Genomic DNA, 25697 nt, shown 5'->3' on the forward strand with positions numbered 1-25697 from the left:
GGGCAATTTAGCGAGGACGTGTCTTCAAAATAAAAAGGGCTGGGGATGTGGCTCAGTGGTAGAGCGCCCCTCGGTTCAACACCCAGGAGGAAAAAATGTTCAAAGTACACCATTTTCAAATCAAAAACAAGCTGATTTGCCAAAGGAAAAAAAATGAATGGTTTGGGACCTGTACCTCTGGACCTCACTAGCGAATCTTGTGAAGGATACTTTTGCCAGCTACTGGAGAGGCTGAGGCAAGAGGATCATAAGTTCGAGGCCATCCTGGGCAACTTATTGAGACACCCCCGCCCCCTGCGTCAAAAGAATTTTAAAAAGGGCTGCAGGTGTAGCTAAAATGGTAGAATGCTTGTTTAGCACGTGTGAGGCCCTGGGTTCAGCAGAGCAGTGTTAAGCAAGTTTAAATATACCCCACCCCATTCATCACCTATTAACTGGGCGCTTGGGAAGATGGAAGTAATCCATGCCATATACTTGGGGTTCACTGTGGCCCACAGTCAGCACTAATCATCCCCTCATTTAGCAATCCACATAGGTCCTGGGGAGGTCTGAGTTTCGAGGCCCAGGAGCACCCAACTTCTTTCCCCATTGCCCGTTTCTGCCATTTCCCTCTGAAGAGGAGGCAGTTCTCTGCACCTACAGAATGTTGATGCTGCTTTCTATCATAATTGTTTTTCTTATGGGAATACATCTTTTACTTAACTGGTAATCTCAATGAAAACTGATTCACTAAATCTACACCTTTCCTGAAATCAACACCAGGAATGGCAAGATAGAGTACCCCCCATATCCCCCATCTGTCCCCATCCCTGAGCCACCTCAAACTCCTCCACTGAGGGCAGGAGGGGGGCTGGGTTTCAACACTCCTTCCACACTGGCTGTGTGACCCACGCCAGGCCACCCTCTTTCCACCTGCCACATGGACACTTGGGCCTGCTGGCGAGCAGGGAGGTGAGGACATGCTGTGGAGTGCCTGGCACAGTGGTAGGTGCAGGTCTCCCCACCTCCCGGGCCTCACTTTCTTCCAGTGTGAAATGGGGGGAGTGGGACTGTGCTGGTGTGAAGTGGCTCAGTACTGCTGGTCACCTGGGGTAAAGCAGAAATGGAACTGATATCTATCCCCTGCTCAGTGACCTTGATTTTTATCCAGAGGCCTTCACCAGACAAGTAACAGGGGAGTTGGGACAGTCACCATCGAGAATGGTGGACGTTTTGTGGCGAGTATCACTGGAGGCACCCGTGGGCACCTGTGGACATACATACACACTCACACCCCCGACCATGAATAGCTGTTATTTTATTGTTTAAAAAAGGTTCCAAGGCCCCAGAGTAGCACATGCACATAAACCACCTCCGACTACCTCATCAGATGACCAGCACAGTCTGCTACTCCAGTCTGCGACCTGATGAAGAGGCCAACTTCCCACTTCAATCCCATCAACTAACTAGGCCAATGTCCAACCTTCCGCATGGCTTGCGAGGACTCAGAGGTACATTTTAGTGTCTGGACGGCAAAGCTACATTGAGTCGCAAATGAAATGAGCAAGTGTCCTTTGTGTATTAGACAGGGAAACAGGGACAAGGCGTGTGAGGGGAAGCCAGCTTCACTAGACGCCTCAGTCCCGGAAGTCTCTTTCACTATGACCGTGATCTAAGCTAGGAGATCTGCCAGTGCCGCAGGTTTGTGGACCAGAGGGAGCTGCATGCTCTGAAGGGCAGCGAGACAGTCACATGAGGTAAGAACTTGACACTGGAGTTAGAGTTCAGGGGCCAGCCTTCCTGACGTCAGCCCCACTCTGAAATCCATCCTTCTGCCAGCGTGTTTTCTGGGAAATGATTCTGTCCAGGGGGTAGAGAGCTCTGGCTCCTGTCCTGTCTGGTTTCCAGGAGACCCTGACCATGGAAGAACTCACTGGAAGAAGATGAGCATGGAAGAATCTCGAGAGACCCGAGGGCTCTGATTTTAGCTGGGTTTAGTATATTCCGTGAGTTGGTTTTATTCTAAAGTTTTTAAAAACTTGCGTTTCTCACTACGCTTGCTTATTGTTACCTGGGGTCGATCTCAGGGAAGGAGATTTGGGGAATCAGTCTTCATTGAAATTACCAGCTAAGAGACATTCTCCTAAAAAACAAAAAAAGCAACTTGAGAGGAAGCAGCAGTTCGCTTCCCTCAGTGCAGAACCTCCTCCTCTTCAGTCAGACAGAAATGACAGGGAGGCGCCTGCTGAGGATCTCCAGAGCCCCAGAGTGACAGCATCAAGGGCTTGGAGAAGAAAAGGGGCCTGCAGCGGGTGACATCTTAGATGCCAGCCGCACACTTCCCAGAAGAGCCCACCTACAGCCCTCGGGAGCAGAAGCCCAAGACACAGCGGCCTCCACACCCTACTGCCCCTCATTCCTACAACCCTCTACAGGACTTTTTCTTATGGCCCCAAATCCCAGCAGGTGCTAGAGAGAGAGGAGCAGAGGGGACCCAGGTGTTCACGCTCTCAGGAGTCTATACTCGCATCGTCTAGAGGGGTCTTCACCTGCGTGCAACAAATGGATTTCAGCTGTCACACCAGGAGCCCACGGGCGCTTGACCCAGAGTTCGTTAAAGGGTATAAAGTGACTAGTGGTCAGTTACTGTTCATGAACTAACAAGTGGAATTGCAGAGGCCCTGCCTAGCACTGGGTTATCATGATGCCAGTCGGTCAGTGTCCTCTTCTGGCCTCAATGAGGACTGAGGCCACTTGTGGAATGATCCTGGGCTGTGCCTCTTCAAACATTGCAGTGTCTTAATACTAAAATGGTAAAACGACGTCTACCAGTGCCCGGGAAGGGTGAGCTAGAGGAGGAGGGCTGAGGAACAGCCTTGGAAGTCAGTTTGTCTTGTAACCCAGGGCAGCTTCTCCTCTCCTGATGATGCTGCACAAAAGCTTCCTGACCTCTGATTCCTGAGACGTATGCTGAGCCCCGATCAGAGTCACCAGCCAAAGCTCAGGAGGGAGGTCCCTGGGCACAGACCACGGTGCCATCACAGCAACATCTGGAGAAGCTCTTCTCCCCAACAATGCTAACATCAGAAAGCCGGCTGCTCTTGGTTCCTACAGCACTCATGGTCAAGTTCACAGACACCCTAGCCCTGGGAGGAGCTTTGTTCCTTAACCCATATGCATCATCGTCTTATATGCAGAACACCTATAAAAACTGCTCCAGTTTTTATAGGTGTCCTGGACATAGGACAGTGGGAGACAACGGGTTAAACCCTTGTCATAAAAAGAGGTGCTGGGCTCTCGGGGTCCCCCTCGACTACAAAGGTAGGAGACTCTGAGCATCGCGCTGAGGAAGCCACAGGTGAAACCGAACCCAGAGCCTAACGGGGTGACTTCTGCTGTAGCCGAGTACAACGCTGCGGAACTCATTAAAGGGACGCCCTACACAAGGCCACCCCATAATACTGCACAATGACTGGGACTGGGCAGCTGGGAACGGACCCCAGAGGCACACCGCGGCCATTTCTGCCCTGGCCCTGGACAGCAGCGTGACTTAAAACTCCATAGTAAAACTTTGAAGTCCCTTTCCAAAGGGGGAACCCCCAATTAAAAAAAAAAAAAAATGTAGGGAAGCCAGCGAGTGACCGCGTCTTTGCTAGTGTGACCCCTTCCCGTTACTGGTGGTGGCGACCCCTCCCAGGGCACAGCGCAGCAGGCCCCGCCCCGCGCCCCGTCAGTCAGGGCCCCCCTTCTGCTTGGCCAGGGTGCACCTGAGCTCGCGCAGGTTCTCGGTCAGCACCTGCACCTCGTCCAGGCGGCCGCACTGCTGGGCGTCGAAGATGTAGGCCTTGATGTTGTCGATCTGCTGCAGCAGCAGCTCCTCCTCGATGGGCGCCTCCGCCTCGGGGCCACTGTCGCTGTCCTCGAAGGGGTTGCCAGGGGCAGGGGGGCTTGCAGACCTCGGGTGGGGACGGTCCTCCTCGTCCTCGAAGGGGTTGGGCGCTGCGCCGTTAGGGCCAGTGAAGGGATTCCCGGGCTCGGCCTCCTGCTCGTCGTCGTCCTCAAAAGGGTTGTACTCTTTGGGGACAGGGGCCGGAGGGCGGGGGGCGGCCTCTGCAGCAGCGGGGCTGACGGCACCCTCTTCGGTGGGGCTGCAGAGGTCCTCCTCGTCGAAGGGGTTCAGGGAAGGCACGTCATTTCGCTGTGACACAGTGGTCTGGGGGAGGACGTCCTGGCCCAGGGCCGGGGGCCCGGAGGCCGCGTGGACGGGAGCTCGAGCTAAGCTGGGGGAGGGGGTCTCGGGGATGGTGGCGCTCTGAACGGGGAATGAGCCCAGGTCCAGGGCGTGGGCAAGGTGGGTGCGCGGCCCCCGGGAGGCCTCCAGGTGGAAGGGCGTCCGCGGGTGCAGCGCGGCGGCCTGGAACTGCTCGCACTCGCGCTCCCACTCGCGCTCCCTGAGCATCTGCAGCTGCTCGCGCTGCAGGCCCTCCTCCTCGGCCTGCCTCCGCGACAGCTCCACGGCCTTCTCCGTCTGCTGCTGGTCGTACTCGTCCTGCAGCTGCCGCAGGTTCTCCTGCAGCGTGCGCACCTCGTCGGCGCGGCGCGCGGCCTTGGCCTGCCTGATGAACGACGTGATGTTGTGGATCTGCTGCAGCAGCGGGTCGGGGTCCTCGTTCTGTCCCTGGCCCTCCGACAGCGGGAGCCAGCCCTCGGCCTTCCTCAAGGGGGCGGGGCCTCTGCGGAGGGATGCCACCTCCCCGTGGGTCGCGCGGGATGCCAGGCCACTCTGCCTCCCCTCCAGCCGTCGCTGGGACTCCAGGGCAGCCTGCGGAGCCACCAAGGCACAGGGTCACCACCACGGTCGCCAGGCCAGTGGCCACCTGCACTATCAGCCACAGCTGTGGTCCCTGCAACACTCCAGTTCCCTCCCAGAACTGAGATACCCAACCGCTCGGGTCAGGTCTTTGGTTTTCAAAAATAAAGTAAGGACTGATGATAAGTGAAGGGCCAGGAGTCTCTCCATCTTAGCTTCCCGGCCACACAACCTGACCCTGACCACCAAGGGCTGTGAACCTCAGCCACACGTTGGAATCTCACGAGTGCTCAATGCACTCGAAGTAGGCAAGTGCTCTAAGCCACACCCCAGCCCTTTTTGAAAATTTCATTTTGAGCCAGGCACGCTGACCCATGCCTGTAATCCCAGTGGCTTGAGAGGCTGAGGCAGGAGGATCATGAGTTCAAGGCCAGCCTCAGCAATTCAGCAAGGCCCTGAGCAACTCAACAAGACCCTGTCTCAAAATAAAATATGAAAAAGGGCTAGGGATGTGGCTCAGTGGTTAAGTGCCCCTGGGGTTCAATCCTCACTACTAAAAAAAAAAAAAAAAATGTTTCATTTTGAGACAGGGTCTCGCTAAGTTGCCCAGGCTAGCTGCAAACCTGAGCAGTTGGGACTACAGGTGTGTGCACTGCACCTAGCTACTTGCAGATTCCAAGTTTGGGAACCTCCTGATGTCTTGATCCCCTGCAGCCCTACCAGAGGGCGGTATAGGCATGAGACAGTCACCAAACTGCTCAGAGGAAACTAGGACCTGGCAAGAAAAAGAATTATTCTGGTTTCCACAGATCAGCGTGAGGCTGGAACAGGGCAGAAAACAAGAGCAGCAAGAGGTTCCAACACAATGTGACCCGCAGGACCTCTCGGGGCCCACTGGGCTGCAGCAGGTGGTGCGGCCTGGGCCCGGCCCTGCTCACCTGTCTCTCCATGGCCCTCTTCCTCTCCAATTCCTGCTTCCTCTTCTTCTTCAGTTCCTCAAACTGCTCTTTGGTTGGCAGTGACATCAAGCCGAGCAGCTTCTCCTGCAGGGGACACAGACAATTTTACACTTAAACCCTTTTGGGAAAAAAGCGATCCCCAGGTGAGCCCATGGCCCTTCGATAGATCGTGTATTTTTAGCTCTTTATTACTGGTTCCCCCTTCTAGAATATCAGCTTCATGACAGCAAGAATGGGTGTCCCCCTTTTTAGTATAGGACACCCAGCACCTAGAATACTGCCTGGTACCCAGTAGCTACTCCATTAATGGTTGCTGAATAGAGTCACTCAGTAATCAAAGGAGAAAGACTAAACTCTCAGCACTATGATGAGAAAACACACCCCACACACCTCTTCCCATGACAGCTGTTGGAGCTTTATGTAAAAAAGTGCTCGGGATCTAAACATTCAGTGATGAAAACCAGAAGCCACCAATTTGCAAATATGCACTAACTCCGTTTGTAGAAAATGCAAAGAAGAAAAAAACAAATCTACCCGAATGATGAGGATGACATTGGGGACACAGGATTAAAAGTATTTTACTTTTCTCTGGAATATGGTATGATGCATTCATAATTGTAAAAAATAATAAACACGTAAACAGAAAAGCAGCCAGCCACGGCACAGATGTGCCTTCTGGGGGAGTCTGCACCACACCCCTGCTGCCCCGGGAGGACTTTACCTGCACGAACAGCGTGGCTGAGCACCTGATCATCCTCTGCAGGCGCAAAGTGTTCGGGTGTGGTGGGGGGTCCTGGTTCAAGCCTAAGGTCAAGATCTTCTTACTGGAACGGAAAAGCACAGCAATGTAACAGTGCAGCCAGTCTCAGAAACAGCTGTGGAAAGCGTCTGGCACTGCCTGGCTTCCTTGTTGGGAAGATGTATGGAAGCCCATTTCCTACCCTTTGTACCCAAGACCCAGACACAGCTCAGGGACTGACCTCATAAGTAGACCCAGCCTCACAGGTAAGCAACCTGAGCAACTGCACAGGGCTTGACACTTAAAGGGACCAGGTTTAATGCCCTCCTGTTGCTGTCTGAAAGTTCTTAATGATGTTTAAATGGGACAGCATTGATATTTTGTACAAGGACCTGCTATTTATGTAGCAGATCATGCATGTTGGAAGGACAGTGATTCCTCCTCCCAGTTATCCTCCTGGGTCTCTCTCTCTAATCCCTACACCTCAAGGAGCTGGTTTATCTAAGGGTCCTTACCTTAAGGCATCTATTAGCTCATATACTTTTTGCACTTCAATTCGAAGGTCACTAGCATGTTCCAGGCTGTAGGTGGTCTCCCCAGCACTGGGGGAAAAAAAAAAAAATCAGAGAAAGTTTGATGTTTCACTATCTGGACAACGTAGAATAGAAGGATTTTCAAGTCTGGAGGTCTCACAAGGACAGGGTTCATCCTCTCGAAGGGTGTGCTGGGTATACTGTAGCATTCTTGGGACGCACTAACAGACCAGAACTGCTTTTCAATGTACAAGTGCCCAGGCACCAAGACTTTGGAGCCCAGCTCGGCCTCCAGAGAACTGGACGAGGGCTTTGTCTGGACATCTTTGAGTCGTGGAAGATCACAAGGCTAGCCCAAGCCTGAAGCCGCTTCCTCAGGTGTCAATCCTATCAGGTCTCAGTCACTTGTTCCCTTGGTGACAAGTGTGCGCTCCCAGGTAAAGGAAGCTGGGGAGAGCAGGTGCCGTCTCCCCTGTTCACTGCTAAACTCCCAGCACAGCGCTGGGCTCAGGAAACACCTCCTGGGCGAGCGAGCAAAGTGACTTTAAGCCTTTAAGAACAGACCTCTGAGACTGCTCAGCTACAGGCGCAGGCCAGGGAGGCTCCTGAGCCCGCAATCGCATCCGAGGCACAAGGTAAAAAGCCACAGGACAGAGGGAGATGAGTCTCTTGCATAACAAGGTCACCAGGACAGTGCTGAGTGCCAACTCAAAGACCAGGAAGTCGCTCTCCTGCTGTTCTTGTGGAAGGTCAGCCCTGCTCTGTTTGTAACCAGTGGGCGACGGGGCAGTGTGGGATACATTCCAGCAGGTTCCATGGGGGAAAGGAAAGGAGACAGATGCTCCGGGCCGAGACCCTCTGTGTAGGGCTCATCGGACATGGCTACCAACATCAGTCGGGTGCCTCCTCCTACCTGCCCCTGGGGAGGGCAGGACCCTCCACCGACTGAATCCACTCCTCAGGAAATTGCAGGTGGAGAAGAAAATGTGCCCCTGCCTGCTGCCCTTCAGAACCAGTGCTCTAGGACGAGGACGGAGAGAGGAAGGTAGATCCAGGAGGTGCAGATGGTGGGGAGGGGGCAGGAGGAGGACAATGGCAGCTGAGAGGGCCCAGGAAATGGGGTTTCCTCCCCTTCCAGCTAGCTGCTAGGAGCGGGGAGGAGCGGCACCCACTGCTGCAAGCCAGCCACGGGCTGCATGTGGGCCACCACGCATCACACCCGAGTGAGGAGCACCATCTGGGGTCTGGGAACTTCCCAGGGACATCTCCTCTGTGTCAGACTGCCCTAGAACACTGTGAACTCCTATTCCGCTCTGCCATGTCCCACACAGCACCGGAGATGAGTGTGACCCGCCAAGATGACCATCAACCTGTTGAATGCAAGACATCACCAAGCAAGACTCGGCCCTTGAAACCTTATCCCTGCCTTTAATGGACCCCCGTAAACAAAGCAGTGGAGCCATCTTCTTTTATCTAGCTCCAGCTCCCATGTGGGCTAAACCTAGCAGGAGCTCCATTTTTGAAAATATACTTCTGACTCTTTATCTTCTGCTCTTCACTAATTATTCTAGACTTTAATTTCTCAGGTGGCTTCCACCCTCCTCGGTAGGAAGAACTCCCCAACGAGACACTGGCCATCACTCCTTAGCACACCTGTAACCCCAGTGACACAGGAAACTAGGGCAGGAGGATCTCAAGTTCAAGGCCAGCCTCAGCAACTTAGTGAGATGCTGTCTCAAATCTAAAAATAAAAAAAGAGGATGGGGGTGTTTCTCAGTGCCCCTGGATTCAATCCCCAGCACCAAAAAAAAAAAAAAGCAGCAGAGCTCTAATGACGAGGGTGGGCACTCAGGGTGGGTGCGGGTCAGTGGCAGAACACTTGCTGAGCAAGCTCAAGGCCCTGGCTGGGGTGGAGTCCCAGAACCAAAAAATAGAAAAAATTTTTTTTAAATTATAAAGGCCTGGAGACCCTACAGCGATTTTCCTACCTCTTTTTATTGTCTCCCCACTTTTTTTTGGGGGGTGGGGCAATCAGTGCTGGGGACTCCACCCCAGGGCCTCATGCCCACTGGGCGAGCCCTCCACCACCGAGCGTCCCCCAGCCTCCTCTCCTTGCCCACCTCTTCTGCCCTGTAGCTGGAGACAGGAGGGACGAGCAGGGAACGGCAGGAGAGCCCTGAAGCAGCAGCAGTCAGTAAGAGACAAGAAGCACAAGGGAAGGGAGGTTTCTTGCACAAACCAGCCAGGCTAGCCTCTCCCATTTCCTAAGTAGGACATTTGCAGACTCCAAAGTCAGGAAACTCCTATGGACCACAGTGGAAAAATTCCTTTTTCCTTTTTTTTTTTTTTTTTGCTTTTGATTTCTGAGGTGGGTCCCGCTGCACTGCCCAGGCTGCTTCCAACTCCTGGGCTCAAGTGATCCTCCTCCCTCTGCCAAGTAGCTGGGACTACAGGCACACATCACCGTCCCTGGCTTTCGTTACAGGTGAGACCCACACAACAGGCTTATTGGAACATGGCCACTGACATCAGGAGGGAAAGCCACACTTGCACTCTTTGTATTTGGTGAACACTGTCAAATATTGCTACAGTAAACATCCAAATGAAAACATGACTTTGTTCTAAACCAGGTGCACCTGTACTGCATGCAGGAGCCCAAATGGGGCAGGCGGGCAAATTCTGCATATCATGACCTCAATTGCTCCTGCAGGCTGGGAAGCTTCTGGAACCTGATTCCAGGGGCAGAACCTCAGAGGCCAGCCCCCACATGAACCCTGAGGAGCAGCACCTTAAGCAAGGAGGGACCAGGGCATGCACACTTTGTTTGCAGGCCACCCAGTGCGTCGCTACACACTGTCATCAAACAAATGGGCAAGGCTGAGGTTCAATAAAACTTTATTTATAAAAACAGGGGGCAACAACAAAGGTTGGCAAGACTGTGGAGAAACTGACAGCCTCACCTGTGACCCATGGGAATGTAAGCTGGTGCAGTCACTTTAGATAACAGCCTGACAACTTCTCAAAATGTTAAACACAGAGTTACCATAAACCCAGTGGGTGCCAGGCAGGGCAGGCGCCTGTAGTCCTAGCTACCTGGGAGGTGGGACAGGAGGAGTGTTTGAGTTCAGGGGCCCAAGGTCAACCTGGACAGCACAGTGAGACCCTGCTCAAAAACAATTTTTAAATAGGAGCTGCGGCTGGGTGTGCTGGAGCATAGCTATAGCCCAGCGGCTCAGCAGGCTGAGGCAGGAGGATCACAAGTTGTTATTTTTTTAATTTTTTTTTTTAGTTGTTGATGGATCTTTATTTTATTTATTTACAAGTGGTGCTGAGAATTGAACCCAGTGCCACACACATGCCAGGCAAGTGCACTACCACTGAGCTAAAGCCTCAGCCCCTGATCACAAGTTTGATAACAAGTCTGATCACAAATTTGATCAGCAACTTAGCGAGGCCCTGTTTTAAAATAAAAATTAAAAAGGCTGGGGATACAGTTCAGTGGTAAAGCACTCTGGGTTCCAGTTAAAAACCAAAAAACCTGGGATACAGCTTAGTGGAAGAGAAATGCTTAGCGTGTGCCAAGTCCTGGGTTTGTTCCCAAGCATGAAAAGAAAAAGAACCTGTACGTGCATTATTCATGACAGTTGAGAGTGGAAAAGAATGGTCAATGGGATAAATAAATGTGGTCTACCCACACTGCCTTCACACAAAAGAAGTGGACTACTGATCCACACCGCCCCATGGGTGAATCGTGAAAGCACTGCACCCTGTAAAGCCAGACATAGAAAACTGTACGTCTGTGATCCTACCTATATGAAATGTCAAAAATAGACAAGTCGGGCTGGGGACATAGCTCAGTTGGTAGAGTGCTTGTCTTGCATGCACAAGGCCCTGGGTTCAATACACAGCACCAAGAAAAGACAAATCCACAGAGCCAGAAAGTAGATGGGTGGTTGCTGGGGAGAGGGGCTGACTATAGGGGTGCAGGGCTTCTTGTTAGAGCAAGGAAACCAGTTAGGACAGTGGTGGTGGCTGCATAGCTTAGTGAAAGTGCTAAACATTAAAGTAGTGAAGTTCACGGGGTGAACATCTTAATTTAGAAAAAAGAAACAGGTGTTGAGCTAGATGTGGGGGGGGGGGGCGGGGCTGGTCAGCGAACACCCGCTCCAGGCCCTGCCGTCAGCAGTGCTGCCTGTCCTCCAAGGCCACTCCCAAACCTGCTCCACCGGAAGAGCTGGGTCACCCATACAACCCTGTGCCTATTACAGAGCTCCTGTGATGGAAACGTGTGCCCACTGAAACGCAGCAGGAGGATCTCTCGCAGCTGGCCACAGAAGAGCAAGGCTACAGTCAAGACATCCATTTGGGGGACAGGGCTGTCGCTGGGGGTACTGTGCATGCTTAGCGCACACCAAGCCCTGGGCTTCATCCCTAGCACCAAAAAGCCAAAAACACAAGAGAAAGCTTGCCATTTTCCATTGCTTTAGAACTGACTAGAAGGGCAGAAGATGGGTGCCACTGAGGGGGGTGGGGGAGGCTTACTTTAGTGAAGCCGCCATCCTGATGTACTCGGGGGCCTTCTGGTCGACCTTCTCCATGCAGAGCCGTAATTTCTAAGGACAAAAGAGAAGAGGTGAGCGCTGCTCTCAGGATCCGCCACCCCCACCTCGGAAGCCAGGCTGCCATCAACAGAGGTGGATGCAAAATGCTCACTTTTCAAAACAAAGACTTTGACTTAGCATGTGCCAAGTCCTGGGTTTGTTCCCAAGCATCAAAAAAACAAACAAAAAACTTTATGGTCACCAGTTTCCTCACAGACCTACTTTCCAAGCAGAAAAAAATCTCACAGGAAGGAAAGAAGGTGCAGCTTTTGACCAGCTGTTTTTGGAGCGAAGCCAGGCTTCCAGGGTACAAGCCACATGCCTAGCAAGATGGCGCAGAGGGAGCAGCTGCTGTGTGGGCTCTGGTAGACAACACCTGGCAGCGGCCAGACCCCAGCACAGGGTGCTGCCACGGCGCTCCCCGAAACAGGAGCAAAAAGCCCAGGGGCTGTTTGATAAAAGACAAAAGATCATGGAGTCCGCCCACAGGCAGAGGACGTTGCGTCCAGGGCTCAGCGCTGGGTTCGGGTAATACCACTTCCAGTAGCTTGAGGATTTACAGCCCTGTGACCTTCAGAACTGCTAACAGGGACACTTCCACCATCATTAGACAAAAATAAGCTGTGCCCCTGCTAGACTTCTGCACACGCAGCTTCCTCTGCCGGGCTGAGCTCCTGTCCCCTTCCCTCCCTGCCGCACCCCCACTGGCTGGTCCTTTTCAGCGCATGGGTCTCAGCGGGCCACAGGAGGCTGGCCGGTCTCCCTCCCAGATGTTCCAACCTGTGCTATCTCCCCTTCAAGTGGACCTCTGCTAAGGACGTTCTGGGATCTGGTGGTGGCCAGAGCTGGGGCATTTGAAAGGACTTGGCAGGGGACACTTTTAATCACTGGGCAGTAAATAAACCAACCCTAAAATCCTGCAAACTCCATGGAACCAGGTCTAAAGCCCCCGGCTGAGGCCCCCGCTGTTTCTAGAGCTCCAGCTTCTGCCTCACCCACAGAATCCGGCCACCACCTCCCTCCTGCTTTTCCATGGGCAGCGACAGGTGGCGGATAGGTTGGGTGCAACACGCCCGGGTGACGGACCCGCCCAGGGCCCTAGCTGGGAATCCTACATGGCCCCTCAGCAGGAAGTCCAGATGAGTCAGGGCACGACTTCCAGGGCACTCTCTAAAACCCCGAGCCTGTGCGTGGCCCAGCGCTGCACTGCCCGCGGTCACCTCGTAGAGCTTCACGACGGTGGGCGTGTGCTCCTTCTCGTCCATCTGCTGCTCCTTCTTGAGCAGCGTGTCCTTGCAGTGCCCGCAGCAACGGACGCGCTCGTCATCCTTCTCGTCCATCACGGAGCTCACGCTGCTCAGGCTGCTCAGGCTGCCCCGGCGCGAGCCGTGGACGCTGTTGGGGGACTGGCTGGGGCTGGTGTGGGTGCTCAGGGAGTCCTTGCTGGCGCTGGTGAGCTTGTCTGTAACCACAGAGGACAGGCGTGGTGACCCCGTGGCAGCCAGCCATCCCCCGCCCAGGACCCCTTCCCCGCCGTGGAGGATGGGGTAACGGGTGTAACAGCTGTCCCTGTTCCATGCACCTGCCCTGGCGATCTGCGATCCTTTGCGGGTAGACACTGTGTCTTTCGCCTGTGCCCTGACCCAGCAGCAGGGCCACCGGCTGCAGCTGCCAGGAAAGGCTGGTTAATGAGCCCAAGAGAAGAAGAGCAAGTGTCCTGAGGCAGCCCAGGTGGGAGAAGGGGCTAGTGCCACAGGGAGGGGGAAAGATCAAGGCCATGTGGGTCTGGTGGGGATGACAGCTGGAGGGAGGAGGCCTCCGCTTCTGCCCTGTGGACACCATGGCCAACAGTGCACACAGGCAGTGGAGCCTCCAGTGGTGCCAATCATCCCACACGGTGCAGCGCCAGAAAGATGACTTCAGGAACTTTGTGTGCTTGTGTGACACCAGGGACAGAACCCAGGGCCTTGTGTACGCCAGGCAAGTTCTCTGCCACTAAGGAATGTCCCGAGTCCTTTTTATTTTTGGAGACGGGGGTCTCAGAAAATTGCCTAAGCTGGCCTCCAACTTGAGATCCTCCTGCCTCAGCCTCCCAGGTACCTGTGATTACAGGCCTGTGCCACTGTGCCCGGTTCCTACCTGATCCTTTATAAAAAAGTTGCTCTGTTACAGACTACTGGACCCCTGGCCAGCAACACAAGAGGGCACCAGGGACTCAGTAAGTGGACACATGAAGAGCTCATGGGCCACTAAACAAACAGGTCCCATGGCCCTGGTGGTGACTAGTGAATAAGCTAGTCCCAGCAGCACACGAGTGCCCGGGGCCTTCCCCCACGTCACGTACTTGCAAAGGGAAGGCTGATGAGCTCCATGCACTTCTTGCACATAATCGACCCGCAGAGGCGGCAGTGGTGACGGCGGTTCCGGATGCTGAACTTACTCCCACAGTCTGGACAGAAAGGGACATCCTGGTCATTGACCCAAGGCACCACAGACTTTTCTATTGCTTTGGGGAGAACAAAGAAGAAAAGCACAGCATTTCAAACACAGATCTGGTCAGGGAGAACAAAGAAACACAAAGAACGCATAAAGTCCCTTACCTCGAATCTTGGCCGACTCCGTGTTCATCCTGTCGAACGCAGTGAGCTGAGCAGAGAAAACAGGGCCAGGCGGAATCAACCAGGTGACGCACACACTCCCCACCTGCCCCACCAGTGCATCAGGCTCCAGTCACATTTGCAATGCTCAAGTCTCGTGGGTCATCCCCAGCCCCAAAGTCATGTCAGCCATTTAGCACGAGATGTAGTTCTCAATTCACACCTAGAAGGCACCGCCCTGCCCATGACCCTCTTCCGGTCTCTTCTTTGTCCCATTTGAGCAATAACCAGGGTGGGCACGGATGGGGCTGGGCGGCTACTGAGAGCAACAGGGGCTCCTGATTCCCCATTCCTTGTGGAGAATCCAAGTGGCCACATAGCTCTGACCTACATGAAGAACTGAGCCTGTGGTGGCCACCAGGCCCACCACACAATCACAGCCCTGGTCGCTGCCTTTCTGTTCCCCACCAGATGACACATAGTGTGCTGCACTGAGTGACTGTGCCCGGGACCCCAGGAAGGGAAGGCTTCCTGGCAGCCGAGTGGGCTTCAAAGGTGGGAACAGGAAGTGGGTGCATGAGAGTCTGTCAGCCTGGGCCACAGGAAAGGCAGCCCTGGCTAGAATTGTCCTCCATGTCCTCTGCACCTCTTAGGACAGCCACTTCTCTGCCAGTATCAGATGTATGTCACGTAGACAGGGTACAGAAACGTGGGCCTCGTCCCCAGAAAAGTTGTACTTGCAGAAAAAAAGTGTTTCAAAACAACAAAATTTACCTTCTCTAACCTGATTATTAATTTATTGACTTCAACAACGTAGTGGTCGATTCTGGCAGCTCGATGTTTTTTGAAGTCAGAAAGATGGCTCCTCACAGCACCTGGGGGGAAAGGGAGAGAAATGACCTGTACCTTCTCCGAGGGAGCCTCTCTGCCTCCCTGCGCAGCCTCGGTGAACAGCAAAAGCAAGTCAAAATTCGAGGATTTGAATTTGAACTCTAGGATTTTTAATTTTGACAAGAATTAAAGTAAATGGGAAGAAATTTGCTAAGATGTTAGCTGTGGCCCTTGGAAGCTGTAAAGTTCCTATAGCATGAGGCCTGAGACAAGAGCAAATGAGAGCTGGGACCCCGGGGCTCGAGCTGCAACTCTGCTCTGTGCTGCATGAGCCTGGACGAGTCCCGCAACCTCCCTGAAACTCAGAGGACTCATCTGTAAAGCTGGCGTAACAGCAGGATCTACTTCACGGGTTGTTACAGAAATTAAGTTCAAATGTCTAAAATCCTTAGAATATGGACTGGCACATGAATGTTTGTTAAATAAAAAGGGCAGTATCATTACAGGTGATTGTTGTTTTTTTATGGTGGTACTGGAGATAGAACTCAGGGCACTCTTCCACTGAGCTGTATCCCCAGGGTCTCACTATAGTGCTGAGGCTGGGCTCCAACTTGCAATCCTCCTGCCTCAGCCTCCCAAGTCACAGGGAAGACAGGCGTGCACCACTGCTTCCGGCAAGAGAATACATTTTTATTCATCATAGTTCCCATGTGGGCTACAGACAGATCTCTTGAACGTATTGTTCCTGTGTGACCTGTTGTGTCCTTTGACCAAGAGCGCCACATGCTATACTCTAACCAGACCCCTGTCTTTTCTTCCCTTCCCTTCCCTTATCCTTTAGCATCTAAATACATTTTAGATTAGAATTCTTGGCACTAGCTATAAAAATTAACTTCTAAACTTTGTCATGCCTTTGACCTTCCACAATTTGTGACTTCCTTTAGTTGCTGAAACAAGTAAGTTAACCAGAAAACCATCCTGGTAATCGGACTCTGGCATGAAACAAGGTATCACAAAGCTAATAAGAATTCATGCATCTGGAATTTCTCCTGCATGATTCTAACTGACTTTCATATATAACTCATCATTACACATGTATACTTTTTTTGTTTAGGATTTTTGTTTTCTGTATTGAGGATCAAATCCAGGGCCTTGCACACTAGGCAAGTGTTCTATAACTGAACTACATTCCCAGTCCATTTTTATCTTATTTATTTATTTTTGCTGCCGAAGACTGAATCCAGGGGCGCTTAACCACTGAGCCACATCCCCAGCCCTTTCTATATTTTATTTAGAGACAGAGTCTTTCTGAGTTGCTTAGGCCTTCTGCTGAGGCTGGCTTTGAACTTGCGATCCTCCTGCCTCAGCCTCCTGAGCTGCTGGGATCACAGTTGTGTGCTACTGTGCCTGGCCACAGCCCTTTTTAAAATTTTATTTTGAGACAAGGTCTTGCTGAGCTACCCAGGCTGGCCTTAAACTTGCCATCCTCTGGCTTCAGCCTCCTGTAGCTGGGATTATAGGCATGGACCCCGACTGCACCCAGCTCTGTATACTATTTTTAAAGCAATTTTCTCTTGCAATGAAAATGTTTCCACTCTCCAATATGGTAGCCTCTAACCACATACAGATGCTGAACACTTGAAATGTGGTTTGTGTGGGGTTGAAGAAGCGACTTTTGATTTTATTTCAGTTTAATTTATTTACATTTAAATAGCCAGCTGTGGCTAGTGGTTATCAAGTTGGACAGCATGGTTCAAGGACTTTCCTCATCCAAAAAGACACATCTGTAGAGGCACTATAGGGACACAGTACCCAACCCTGGGGAGATATCCCTTCCTCTCTTAGAGCCTCAGTTTCCTTATCTGTAAACGGGAATGAGCATCTTCACCCACTCCACCTCCCCGGGCTTTTGTGAAAGGTGACCAGGATCATAAAAATGAAAATAAAACAAAGCACTATGAAGGAATCGATATCCTGTTCTGGGTCAGAAAATATTTTATTACTGATCACCGTCATTCAACAGTTAAAGGACATGAGAAATCAGATAGTTCAGCTCAGTGTTTGCTGCATGATCCTTTTGGTACCTGCTGTATTGAGATATAATTTACATACATAAAATTCACTGTGTCAGGGGCTGGGGCTGGGGCTCAGTGGTAGAGCACTCGCCTAGCATATGCAAGGCCTTGGGTTCGATCCTCAGCACCACATATAAATAAATAAAGTTATTGTGTCCAGCTACAACTAAAAAAATAAATATTTTTTTTAAAAAATTCACGGTGTCGGGTATTTCATGTTTTTTAGTATATACCCAGAGCTGTGTGACCATCACAAGAAACTGAAGAATGTCTTCATCCCATGCCCCCCCCCAAATGATTACCCTTCTGGTTTGCTGATGCCTCCACGGCCTCAAACCTTACAGAGAACACAGCAGGTGCTACGAGTGGATGAGTGAAGGACGGACAGACGGACGGGTTCTTACCAAGCTCCTGGGGCTCCCACATGTAGGGATCGACCCCTCCGTAGCTGAACGACTCATATCCTTGGGTTCCTGAGTCTGCTCGCTCGTCCCCTTCTCGTTTCAACAACTTGTTCTTTGCTTTCTTGGCCTTCTGCACGAAACCTTGAGAATGGAACAGACAAGACAAGTGAACCCACGAGGCGCACCCAGAAAAGAGCCAAGGGCGATCTCAAGGCCAAAGTCACCTGAGTAGTCATCCTTGTTGAAAACGCACGAGAGATATCTGGACCCCAGAGGAAACGCAGCCAGCACCCAACCACGCCTGGTCAGCGCCAGCACGATACTGGCCCACGAGGCCCACTGGAGGCATCACCTGGAGCTCACCACCTTGGACACCTGAGGCCCGACAGCAGGAGGGGTGAAATCTCACGTGATGAGGATCTAGGCTGTCGGAAGGGGTATTTTCCTGTCTTCACTGGATGGTGATTATAGACATTTTTCAAAATGTTGACTTGTACACGTAAAAACGTGTGTAAAACTGCCTCAATTACAGTTTTTATTTGCTCGCAGTGCTGTGGATGGAACCTGGGGCCTGATGCAGGCCAAGTTCAGCAGCCTGCCACTGAGCCGTCCTCCCAGTCCCTAAGTTTCTTCAAAGTCCCATTCTTCAGTACTCATTGGTCCTCCCCAGGGATCCCTGAGGGACAATTCTCCAGGATGGGACACCACCCAACAACAGCCCTGTCGGGTAACTGGGCGGAGCGTCCTTCCTTCCCACTTCTGCCCTCCCACGTGGTGAATGCATATGTGAGAATATTTCTAAAAAACTTCAAGAAATAGACATAACACCTACAGCAGAGCACAAGAGAAGCAGCTCGGTGAGAAGAGAAAACAAGCCCTTTCTGAACTGAGCCCTTGGATGCACCAGGTGTGACGACTCTGTGGCAGTTCGTGTCCATGGTGTGTAGGGCAGGTGACAGCCCTGCTTACAGAAGACCAGAGGACATGGAGTGGGGGAGGACCTGCTGCACCCAGGGTCACAGAGCTCATAGGCAGCAGAGCTGGGAGGGGTCATGTCACCTTTCTGAAACCAGAGGCCAGCCCTCCCCAGCCAGCAAGGACACCAACTCTGCCTCCCAGAACAGGGTCTCTGCGGCCTGTGCGAGGCGAGAGGCCCACTTGTTAGAACTGAACAATTCACTAGCAGGAGGAAAAAAGAATCCTTCAGGTCTAAGTTGTTCTTTCACTAATATTCTTAAATCTCGGGTGACTGCTGGCCCTTCCTGCCATTAGAATCTAATAAAAAATACCAGAGAGCGGGGGATGTAGTTCCATGGTAGAGGGCTTGCCTAGCGCGTGTGAGGCCCTGGGTTCAGTGCTTGGTGCCACAAAAAAAAAAAAAAAAAAAAATCAGATAATACAAATGACATCATTACTTGGACACTTAATAGATCAATGCTGCATGCAGTTCTCATGACTCTGGAGTGTTCTGTCACTTGAATAACACTAAAAACACCCCCAGAGCTTTCCAAAAGTCTTGGTAAACAGACACAGAGGAGTTAGTAGTGAAGACACGTGTCTTCATTAGAAGGTGCAGCCCATAAACAAATTCCTCGATGATCAGACCCCTGAGATTGCTTTTTCCAACTGGAAAAATACAAGAACTCAAGACACCCTTGAACATGCAGTCAAGTCATCTTCTAACAGGGGAGAGGAAACTGCCCGATGTGGACAAATGGCCCAGCGGACAGGAAACTGGAGTCAGCAAACAACACTTCACTTCTGCAAACCAGGCTGAACTGCGTGAGTTCAACAGGCCCTGAACCATCTGGAAACACAGGAAAACGGCCTGGCAACCCTCCCGGAGTGGCATGACCCTTCCAAAGGGGACAACTAAGAAGGCACCCATCCATGTTTTAAAACCCAAAGAAGAAGCTCCAGGTGATTTTCAACTGCCTTTTCTTCCACCTACTAAATGGGCTGAAGGTGAACCAGGTTTGGGGCTCAAACCCAGAGACATGTTTTAGGAATGTCTAGTTTATCTTAAAATAATAATAATAATATCTGCCTCTAAAACCTTACACCCCCATGTTTGTTCTTCTGGCTTTTTCTACTTGACTAAAAATATAAACTCCATAAAATGTCAGAGGATCAATAGACAAAATAGAGAAACGGCCTGCTTTTGAAAGGGCTTTTCAAAAACTCGTGGATGCCAATCTTTAAAACTTTCCTTTCCTGAATCCAAAACAAACACATCGGTGACATAAGAATTACTTTTTGACTTAAGGGATGATCATTAGTGCCACGGGAATGCTCAACTCAACCTCTTAGTACTCTGGAAGTAGAAATGAAGGAGGGAAAAAACCAAGAGGATCTTTTTTCTTTTATTTTTCTCTTATGGAGCTGGGAATGGAACCCAGGGCCCCACTTATGCTAAGTAAGCACTTTACCACTGATCTACAGCCCCAGGTCCCCAAGAGGATATTATCTTTAAGTTTCTGTTCACAAGGAACAAAATTTCCAATCTATGTAGCATTCCCCAAATTCCATATCTGTCACTCCTTAAATAATCTTAAAACATTTTTTCTCTAAAAGTGGGTCACCACAGGAATCTGAGGACATTCTCTAACCTCTCTACAAACTGATGTAACCAGTCTTGGAAATATCATGGTATGTGAATCAGTACGGTGGACACTAACACTAGAAGCTTACTGAAAACCATGGAAGCCCTTCAGTTGCCCAAAGAAAACTTACATAATTAGGTCTTGGGGGGTTTTGTTCCTGTTTTCTTTTGCTGGAAGTTGCAATACATACTGTCATTAGAATACAGGGTATTTCATTATCAGTGTTGCCCTGAGGAAAGAGCAGCAGTAGACTTCAGACAGAAGATCTGGGTTCCAGACCTAGCTATGCCAATTCCTGTGTGACCTTCATGAAGTTACTGAACATCTCTGTGCCTCACTTATTATCTGTAAAATGAGAACCACCACCTTCCTGCTGGGTGTTGGGAGAGTCAAATAAAGTAATAATTTATGTGGCAGACACTCTGAAAACTATAAAGCAGAGTGTAGTTTGTTTTGTTTTTATTCCTCCTTATAGTTATGGCTCTGCTGCCTGTACAGCCAGGAGTCACCTTGATAATCAAAGCCCTTAGGATTTGGAAATCACTTTGTCATATTTTTGGACAGAAGTTTATTGTTTGTTTGTTTGGGTACCAGGGATTGAACCAAGGGGCACTTAACCACTGAGCCACATCCCCAGCCTTTTTGTTTTTTTATTTTGAGACAGGGTATCAGTAAGTTGCTGAGGCTGGTCTCGAACTTTGGATCCTCCTGCCTCAGCCTCCTGAGCTACTAGGATTGCGCTCAATCACCAAGCCATGTACCCAACTCAGAAACTGTAACTATTAATGTTTTCAGCAATTTTTTTTTCCTTAACTGAAAAATAAGATCTGGAGTGGAACTCCAGGGACAAAAATCTGATTACAAGGGGTATATGATTCACATATCCCACCTAGGATCACTCCTTTCTCTCTACCCAAGAAAGATTATGAATACTGCATCCAGTTTAAAATCTCATGGTCTTAGGTGTGAGAAGCAAGTTAGCTGAGCAGGAAGTCACTAGGAAGCTGAGTTCCAAAGGAGCAGCAACTTATTTGGGGTTAGAACCTGAAATCCAGGAAATATAATAAACACGTGGATAGCCAAAATTATCTTTGAAAAATTCTTTCTCTAACTCTCTATGACCTGAGCCAATGGAAGCTCAAAACCAAAGTTTAATTTTAGGGAGTTGTTTCTCTTTGCTTTTCAACTATGACCTTCTTTTTCCTGGGCTACAGAGGGCAAGGTCCAGTTGAGGAAGGAAGGATGGCGGGAAGGCTCAAATTTGTGACAGACAAATGGTACATAACAAGTCTCCACTTTCACAGCCAAGGAAAAACACTTCTGTCTAAACCCCCTTAGGCTGGGGGTTGGGTAACTAAAATAATCTAACAAAAGACAAATCACAGTGATTACATTTATTAGATTCCAAGCTAGGCTCTGCTTCATTGTGTGACTTTAGGCAAAGTTCCTAACCTCTCTGTGTCTGGTATTCTCTTCAACAAAATGGGGCTCATAAGCACAAAGATACTGGGAGGATTAATAAAATAAATACACAGGAGACTCTGAACAATGCCTGGCACATGACAAGCACGAGATGCCCATTTGCTACTCTCATTATCGTCATACCCTGGTGGCAACATGGAAGCCCCTGAACACTTCCCATGAGTGAAATTGCTCATTGATAGAATGCAATAAGTAAGGTCCTCGCCTCTTACTTTTAATTTGCCCTCTGACGTCTCGGTCCTCCCCCGAGTGCTCTTCTTCGTAATGTGACTGAAGCTGATAGAAAGACTGCAGGTCCTTCAGGCACAGAGGGCAGAGGAAGCCCTCCCTCACTTCGCCTGGGTCGTCCAGAGAAGCCATGGCAGTGCCCCTCTCAACTCCGGGAAGGCAGAAGTCTCATGCCAACAGGTGGCGTGATTCATCCAAGGGACCAGGGATCCTGCAGCATTAGCTTAACCAAGCAGCACATGGGTGACGGGGACACATCCTGGCCCTGGATGAGGCTTCCTCTCTGGAGCAGGAGGTGCCCTAAGAGGAAAGAGAGGAAAAGCTAAGTCAGGCAAATTAGCAGCAATCGAGAGGGTTTTTTTATTCTCTTCGCAGTTCAACAAGGGCACTTCATGTTTGTTCTGTGCAAATTTACAAAAAGAAACTGTTTCTTAAATCCTAAAACCAAGTCACAAAACCCAAGATGTGAGAACATCACAGGACACCAGGAACTCAACAGAGGGGGAAGTGGATTCCCAATGATAAGCAGACACCAAGGCCCTTCTCTTAAAACTCATTCCAAATGGCCCCACTTCATCACTTCTAGGCCACTGTAGCCACTGAGAAATGTCTTAAGTACTTATCAACAAGCTTTCAGTTAACCCTTTTTCCTTGATAATTTATTTAACCAAGTATATTGAGCTCCATACTCCAAGGCACACACGTTCAAAATGCCAAGATGAAAAAGATACAGTATCTGCTATAAAGAAACAAAACAAGCAGGTGCAGTGGCAGAGCCTGTAATCAGGGTGACTTGGGACACTGAAGCAGGAAGATTACAAATTCAAGGTCAGCTGCAACAACTTAGCAAGACCCTGTCTCCAAATTTAAAAAGTAGCCTGTCATCCCAGCAGCTTGGGAGGCTGAGGCAGGAGGATTGGGAGTTCAAAGCCAGCCTCAGCAACTTGGCAAGGGCCTAAGCAACTCAGCGAGACTCTGTCTATAAATAAAATATAAAAAGGGCTCAGGATGTGGCTCAGTGGTAAAGCGTTCTGGGTTCGCTCTCCCACACCAAAACCAAAACCAAAACCCACAAAAATCTCAGCCTTAGCTTGAGGAAGAACATTAGAAGTCTAGTGATGAAAAACAAAGACCAGCCAAGCACAGCATGCGTGCCTGTAGTTCCAGCTAGTTAGGGGGCTATGCAGGAGAACTGCAAACCCAGGAATTTAGGGCAGCCTAGGAAACATAGGAACACCCTGTCCCTTAAGGGGGGGGGAAAAAAGGAGGAAGAGGAAGAGCAGAATGGGGAGGGGAAGGAGAAAACTTATTTTTTAATTTTTATTTGCAGAACACTCTCTCCAATGGGCATCCTACATTTAATACCAGCAAGTAGCATCTGGGCAGCAAGGTTAATGTTCTCACTGTTTCAAAAATAAGAGGATGTGGTGCTCCAACAGATCAGGGCTTAATAAGTTACATTTTTTAAAAAATTTATTGGGTCATAGCAAAGTCACTTTCAATGATCACGTCAGAAAGACTCCCAGCCACAAAGAGAATTCAAACAGAACCATTTCATAAAGCTGAAGACTCTCTGGTCCAAGAACCTGGAGCCCTAAATCACAATATAGAGGAAGGAATATGTGTGACCCTCCTATAGATGACTGTAGAGGGCCGTGGAGGAGGGGACTGCACGGATCCTCAAAGCTGAAGGGTGGCAGGAGCTCAGAATAGGACACACACACACACACACACACACACACACACCCCAGGTCCCTATTCTTTCCTTCTGGTTAAAAACCCTAGTGACTACATACAGGATTTTTAAGAGCAGTCCAGGTCTAACCTGTTCCCTCCCCAGGTGGTGAAACACCTGATGCCGGAGCTACTGACAGCTCCTTCCTTCCCACGCCATGAGCAATCATCCTTAACTACCACAAAGCCAACGCCAAGGGCACTCCACCCTGGCACTCCACCCGGGCCACATCCACACCTTTCACAGCTCAGCCCAAACCTCTCTTCCTCAAAGCAACGCCTCTAACTCAAGGAACGGGCCCATCTGGGGTGCACCTCTCCTTCCCAGCATTTACCTGGACTTTACGATCAGACGTAAACTGACTGAATAACACAAGCCTGAAAAATCTATGAAGACGCAGGCTAGGTTTTCACCCAGGGGCACAGCGCAGGGTCTGGCCGATGCACGACAAAGCAGAATGCATCTCCACGAGGGGATGCATAAATCAACCCTAAAATCATGCAACTGCCTATACACCCCAGAGAAATTGCCCAAAGCCACCAAAGAACACAGAGGCAAGCCCCTTATATCCTAAATTACGTAAAATGCAAATGCAAGGCGCCGAGGAGCCAGCCTGGTAATCGCAAGGACCCGGGAGACTGAGGCAAGAGGATGCGCAAGTTCAAGGTCAGCCTGGGCAAAGGGGCAACGGGGCGAGAGACCCTGTCTCCAGATAATAAATAATAATAATAATCATAATAATAATAATAAATGAATAAAAAGAGCTGGGGAATGCAGCTCCGTGGTAGAGCGCCCCTGGGTTCGATCCCTGCTAAAGCATCAAAATAATAATAATAATAATAATAATAATAATAATAATAATAATAATGTAAAAATAGAACTTTCCTCTCCTGCAACTTCATGTCCTGCGCCAGCGTCCCCCTGTCCCCACAGCCCCAGCCCCGGGCGCCAGGACTCACGGGCGCACACCACCTGAAGCCCCGAGCTCCACACGACCGCGCCTCCACACGTCGCCTCCACACACGCGTCGCGGAACACTCACGGTCGTGGGGCAGACGCGACAACGCCACGCACCGCCGAGGTGCCACCCCAACGCCTCGGCCGCATCCCGCCACCGGAGAACCACGCCGACCACTCGGGGGACGGCCACCCCCCCCCGGCACCCCTGCACACGCCCGGGAACCCGCACCACCGCCCCGAGCCCCGCCATCCCCCCGGCGGGACTCACGGCCCGAAAACCACGGCGCCCGCCAAGGACGTCACACCCACCGCCACCGCAGACCCCGCACACCCGCGCTGCCCGGCCCGTCTCCGTTCCCCAGCCGAGCCCACCGCCGCCCGCAAGCCAAGACCAGCCCCTTCAGTACCCCGCCGGGCTCTCGCAGGCACCCTAGGCCCGTCTTGTTCCCAGGCCCGGGCTCTGGGCCTCGGAGGTCCTCCCTCACAGAATCCCGGCCGCCATCTCCATCGGCTGCTCGGCGCTTGGCAAGCGCGCCTGCGGCGGCGCCCCAACCGGAAGTCAGGCTGGGAGACGCCGATCGAGCGCCGAGCGCTCGAAGAGGGCGGAGACAAAGCGGATCGGCTGCGCGGGAGCCGCTGGCTTCTGCGCAGGCGCCGACCCAACGGGGGCGTGGGGAGGAGTTGGACTCGCCGATTGGACGTCCCAGGTTCACACCGGCGACGCCTTAAAGCCAGCCGGTGCCCTCCCCTCGGTTGTCCAGATGGGGAAAGGAGACCTGTGGTACTTTGGGACTTCACCGATGAGTGGAAAGGATTGGGTCGCCAAGGAGTCTGTAGCCCCCAACTTCACCCCAACTACGGTTCTAAACTGAGAGAAAGTCCCTGACAGCTAGGGACAGTAGGATGTCGCCAGACCGAGCCAAGTGCGAATGGAGACCAGGAATGAGAATGGAGGGAGGGGGTGCCCAGTGAACGTGTCCAAATGTAAGGGACATCTGCAGCATTTATAAATGACAAGGCGATTTGACCCCCCTGCGGTGCTGAGGAGGAACTGGGTTGGCAGGATCCCACGTGGTCGCCCTTTTGTGTTTTGGAACAGATGCAAATGGCCCTGGGTCCCCATAACCAGGACTTTGGGACTGAGAAGACCCTGTTGGATAT

The 25697-nt window shown here is 51.1% G+C and overlaps 1 protein-coding gene across 3 annotated transcripts; it reads right to left on the reverse strand.

Moving 5' to 3' along the window:
• Nucleotides 1–1277: 1277 nt before the first annotated feature.
• Rbsn (rabenosyn, RAB effector) lies at nucleotides 1278–25077 on the reverse strand. 3 transcript variants are annotated; one of them, XM_046425527.2, is made up of 12 exons: nucleotides 24944–25077; nucleotides 21826–22141; nucleotides 17529–17669; nucleotides 14993–15093; nucleotides 14222–14267; nucleotides 13966–14070; nucleotides 12842–13083; nucleotides 11563–11633; nucleotides 7003–7089; nucleotides 6470–6572; nucleotides 5728–5832; nucleotides 1278–4801 (listed from the first exon to the last, which is right to left on the reverse strand). In XM_046425527.2, the coding sequence occupies exons 2-12, from the start codon at nucleotides 21971–21973 to the stop codon at nucleotides 3710–3712; spliced, it is 2241 nt and encodes a 746-aa protein (XP_046281483.1). In that variant the 5' UTR covers nucleotides 21974–22141; nucleotides 24944–25077; the 3' UTR covers nucleotides 1278–3709. The 3 variants fall into 3 exon arrangements, with proteins under 3 accessions (XP_046281483.1, XP_046281482.1, XP_046281484.1); XM_046425526.2 differs by having other exon boundaries at nucleotides 13966–14127; XM_046425528.2 differs by lacking the exons at nucleotides 21826–22141; nucleotides 24944–25077 and having other exon boundaries at nucleotides 13966–14127; nucleotides 15003–15093; nucleotides 17529–17572.
• Nucleotides 25078–25697: the final 620 nt, after the last annotated feature.

This window comes from Marmota monax, unplaced genomic scaffold, assembly GCF_021218885.2.
Source record: "Marmota monax isolate L192 unplaced genomic scaffold, Marmota_monax_Labrador192_F-V1.1 WCK01_AAM20220418_F8-fsc00028, whole genome shotgun sequence".
Lineage (NCBI taxonomy): Eukaryota > Metazoa > Chordata > Mammalia > Rodentia > Sciuridae > Marmota > Marmota monax.